Raw genomic sequence first — 4,677 nt, forward strand, 5'->3', positions numbered from 1 at the left:
TGAAGGAAAGGTAATGAGTGGGATCTCAAACTCTGGACAAACAAGACGGTTGCAGTACCTGGAGCGGAAAATGTTGGGAAGGCCTGAAGGTGAAGTGAGAGGAGAGATGTAGAAATGGGTTGTACAGGGGGGTCCTTTGCTGCTCTGGTGAAAAGCTGCTCAGACGGTGCTCTCTGACGCCTGATGCTTGTAGCGGGGGGGGAAAGCGGGTGGTAGGGGTGTCGGATCAGAGGCAGTGCCTTTGAAACTCACGATTGTCTGTCTTGTGTCTCAGAGGAACAAAAAACAGCAGCAGTGTGATGTAATGATGAGTGATGACTCCAAATCATCTTTACTGATTTAAAAAAAAAAATGGCTGTTTTTACCTCAGGGTAACCAACGAGTTTGTGGCGTCCCTGAGGATAGCAACGGTGAAGATGAGGCGGTTTAGTTTCACTGCGAGGCCAGAACCTGCCTGGGGCTGGCCCTGGCGAATTTACTGCATGGGAAAACAAAAGCACCCGAATTTCACTGTTCTTCCTCTTGTATATACTCAGCCCGAGGTGCACATGCACAGCTTCCTTAGCAGTGAGGACACCTGTGTGCTGCTCACAGCAACCCAGCCGTGAGCGTGCGGGTGTCAGCTGTCCTCTAGCCCGGAGAAATAAGGCGCTGGAGCGTAAGGTGAACCTCAGCCATGCTGTGCAAAAGGAACTGTTGGCTGCTCCCTGCAGCTGAGACGGAAAAAGATGACAGTTGACATTATTTTTTTAAATCACACTTGTTTTTTCCCCCCAGAGTGAAGGAAGTGTACAGATTGGAGGAAATGGAGAAGATTTTTGTGAGGTAAGTGACGGGCACAAATCAGAGCCTTCAGGGCTCGTGGGGGTTATCGGCCACCAGCGCACAGGAACAGGGGGTGGGTGCTGATCTGTGCTTGAGGAATCCTGGAGAGCTCCTGCAGCTGGTGGCTGCTGGCTGCGCACATCATCCTGCGGAGTGCTAATGCCGTGGATGTGGCCAGAGCGCTTCACAAGAGTAGAAGCAGCAACGGCACTTGAGTTGGTGTGAGAAGCGTCAGTGGCTTCACAGATGAAGAGTTCACAGCTGACATGGGAACCGCATTTGGGGTGAGCGTGGTAGATCCTTTGTGGCAGCACTCGATTTGCTACTGGAGCTAGACCGCTCTGGCTGGTGTCTGTAGCCATGTGGGGGAGGAAGGTGACTGAATTCTCCAGGGCGTGACGGTTTTGTGCTGTCAGATTTCACAGTGACCCTCTGGAGAAGGGGGTGCAGGTGGCACATTCTGTGCAGAAGGACGGTAAAGGAAGAAACAGGGAATCTCCATCACTGCCTTCTCTCAACATTCAGGTTGGAGATGAAAATCATCAAGAGTTCAGGGGGAATACCCCGGCTATCCTACACTGGCCGCGATGACCGGCATTTTGTGCCCACGGGGCTCTACATTGTACGGACTGTGAACGGTAGGAAGACAGAGTCCCTGCTCTTCTTTAACTTTTCTTTCTATCTTCAAGTAAAAAAGTATTGACCAGGCTTGCTCCTGTGGTAACTTGGTGAAAAATTAATGGGGGTATTCCCATTAGAGAATACTAAGGCTAGAGATTAACTGTTTGCATGTAATGAGGGTAGCTTGGATTTGGATAAGGTTTAGGGTATTTATAGGATAGTGTTTTTTCTGTTGTGGGTTGACTTAGCTGCTGTGGGGGCAATTCCATTAATTTACGTGACTGATGACTTTTATTTTTAATAAGATCATAATTTGTCATCCAGAAGGTATTTTCCAGAGTAATATGGAAATAATCTATTTGGAATGTCAACCTCTAAATGCAGGGAGAAGGGATTTTTTTTAGGTGAATAGAGAACAGCTTGGGAAGCAGATTGTCTTGGGGTAGGGAAGGAAAAAAGGGGTAAGACAAGGATTACAGTTATTCTTACAGATTATTCCCCCCTGCTTGTGTGTGTTTATACTGTGCTGCTTCCCCCCCCCCTCATTTTCTGTCTTATCCCTGTGACTCTTCTGCAAGATCCCTGGACAATGGCATACAGCAAAAACTCCAAGAGGAAATTCTTCTTCAACAAAATGACCAAGCAAGCGACATACGACCTCCCTCCCGAATCCATCGCACCCTTTCAGTGAGTACAGGGCAGAGCTGGGCTGTGGAAGGATAGCTGTGTGCATGTTTGCGTGTGTCAGGGTGTTTGGAAGGGAGCTGAGGCGCGCTGTGCTCTCGTTCGCAGGGCGAGCACGGCTTGGTCGCCAGCAGGCTGTGCTGCAGAAGCTGGCACCTTCTCGGGCTTTGGGAAACTGCTGATCTGGATTCCTGGATTTTGCAGTTAATTGTGTGTTGTTCACAGCAACTTTGTTCCGCTGTCTGCAGCAGAGTACAAGTTACTGAACCTCCCTGCACACAGGGAAATGGAAATTGAGCCCTGCAACTGTAACTTGCTGCATCTCTGTATTGTAAGATGCTTGGTTGGAAGCTGCTAATTTAAAAGCAGGTCCCAGTTCACTTAGCTCAGGCTCTGGAATAAGCTGTAGGTAGCTGGGAGCTGTTCAAAGCGAGGGCGAGAGAGAAAAGCAGCAGCTCCTTGGGGAAAGGAGGGAGAGGCTTGTCGCTGTGCAGCCATTGACACTTTGGCTGCTGAAACCCCTGGGTTCCAGGCTAAGGCCACGACCCGAGTGCAGCAAATCCAGAGCTTGCGTGACACCTCAGGGCTCATGGGCGGAGATGTTCTGCACAGCCTGCCCTTGGGTGACCTCGAGAGATGCGCTCCACCACCACTACCAGGGACTGTGCCTCTACGTGAGAGCTTGGTGTGAAATAGGTCTCCTGATTTTCTCACTGAATCTCCTTACAGCAGTGCTCTTCAGAATCCTTAAACTTTCCTTAACCAACTATGAGGAAGAATGGGCTTAAAAAGCAGAGGCACGCGATGCTTTTTCCCTTCCATGTGTCAGGATGGAATTAGTTTTGCTTATGTACTCAGAAGTAGGCCGGTGTGAACCTGCATGGATGGCTGAGGAGGTGGAGGGAGCTTCTGTGGGACTCCAGAAGGGATGTGTTGTGTTGTGGTTAGTGAGTACTAATGTGTCCGTAATTAGCCGCCGACATGTGCTCTTGTCGCTGTGCTTAGTCCTGCTTTGTTAGAACAGCAGCACTAAGTAAGCTATGAATATTAAGTGTCAGTAATTGTACAAACCTAAAGGCTGCTCTGTCGGCAGTAATTAGCAGCTCTGTTTTCATTAGGGCTGGGGCTGCGTTGATGCAGGGAGGGAGGGCTGTGCTTGATGGATGGCGTGAGAGATGGCGTCAGAACTCTCAGCAGCCAAGTGCCGCTCTTGCGCGAGGGGAAGGAGGGGATGATCCCAGCTGCCTTCGTACAGTGCGAAGGGCTGGGCATTTGCAAAGCTCCGTAGGACAGCTGTTACTGATTCGAGTGGGTCTGTGCTGAGTGATTAGATTGCTGCTTGCTGCTGGCAGACTTTCTGAATTCTTCATTAAGGCCCTTCCGTTGCCTGCAATGACAGTTTCATCCTCTCAAAAACTCGGGAGGGGAGGGAGGTAGTTTTTTCCCTAATGACCTGTCTCCTTCCAGCAAATACTGAACTGAATTTGGAGCGAAGCTAGAATTAACAATTTTGTTTCCATGGAAATCTCCTGGGCTCAGAAGTTGCTGTACCTTGAGAGCTGTAGGGTTTGTAAGGTGAATGAACGCTCTGGCCTTTTTCGAAGGCACCCCTTAGGCCGAGCATCTGTGTGGCTCCCCTTGCAAGGGCTGTCCCTGGAGTGCACTTTGTGGCTAGGCTGATTGTTCTCCTTCCTCTCCCCTGCCAAACTAACCTCCTCTCCTCTCTGCCCACAGCGTCTGCCACTACAGCCGCCTCTTCTGGGAGTGGGGGGAAGGCGTCAAAGTGCACGACTCTCAGAAAAGGCAAGATCCGGAGAAGCTATCAAAGGAGGATGTCCTGTCTTTCATCCAAGCACACTACCCCTAACCCTGCTCTCTTGAGGGGTGCAGGGGGGGCTGAGCCCAGCTTGGATTCTTCAGGGACCGTTGAGACTGGGGAGGCTCCGCAACTTCTGTCCTGGTCTTCTCCAGAGCTGATTTCCTGGAGGTGGTCAAGCCAGGGGGTGGTATGCAGAAGGCACAGGACGAGGCCCTACCCTGGCAGTGTATATAGAGTACAGCCCAGGTAGCGCCTGCTGCCGGAGTACCTGTGGTGACTCCCGGAGCCCTCTGTCCTGACCTACTGCATGCATGAGGCCAAGGGGCTGGCAGCTTTCTTCGCTCCTGTTCAACCATTCAGCGAGGTGTGTGGAGCTCTGTGTGTGCCGGAACTCTCCGGGCTTGTGCTTCCCTGGCGGTGTGGGAAGGAGCAGAGATGTCTTGGTGGCAGAGCTGGCCAACAGCACATCGAAGCGGCCCTGCATCAGTCCTGGCAGCTGTCTCCTTGGCCTTGTCTGAGGCCTAGACTACCCGGCGGAGGGTGTTAACTCACTGGGGAATGCTAGCTTTGGGACCCAAGTATGTGTTCTCGTTGGGGTCTCCGACACTTCTGCTTATCAAGGCACTTGGCTGGCTGCTGGCAGTTCCTGTGTGATGGTATCCTGTTGGACAAAGGCCAACGCAGGTGATGAGTAGAGTTCCTGGCAAAGATTTGATGTGCTCAGTGCC

General features: G+C 51.3%; 1 protein-coding gene across 1 annotated transcript in view; it reads left to right on the top strand.

The window, feature by feature from the left end:
* CMTR1 (cap methyltransferase 1) overlaps positions 1–4,460 on the top strand; it is a 23,919-nt gene extending 19,459 nt beyond the window's left edge. Inside the window, exons 20-23 of the mRNA XM_010157400.1 lie at positions 778–825; positions 1,351–1,463; positions 2,025–2,133; positions 3,865–4,460. Of these exons, the coding sequence (XP_010155702.1) occupies positions 778–825; positions 1,351–1,463; positions 2,025–2,133; positions 3,865–3,997 (403 nt within the window). The 3' untranslated portion in view covers positions 3,998–4,460. The remainder of the gene's footprint in view (positions 1–777; positions 826–1,350; positions 1,464–2,024; positions 2,134–3,864) is intronic.
* Positions 4,461–4,677: the final 217 nt, after the last annotated feature.

Source organism: Eurypyga helias, unplaced genomic scaffold (genome assembly GCF_000690775.1).
Source record: "Eurypyga helias isolate BGI_N326 unplaced genomic scaffold, ASM69077v1 scaffold4948, whole genome shotgun sequence".
In the NCBI taxonomy this organism is placed as follows: domain Eukaryota; kingdom Metazoa; phylum Chordata; class Aves; order Eurypygiformes; family Eurypygidae; genus Eurypyga; species Eurypyga helias.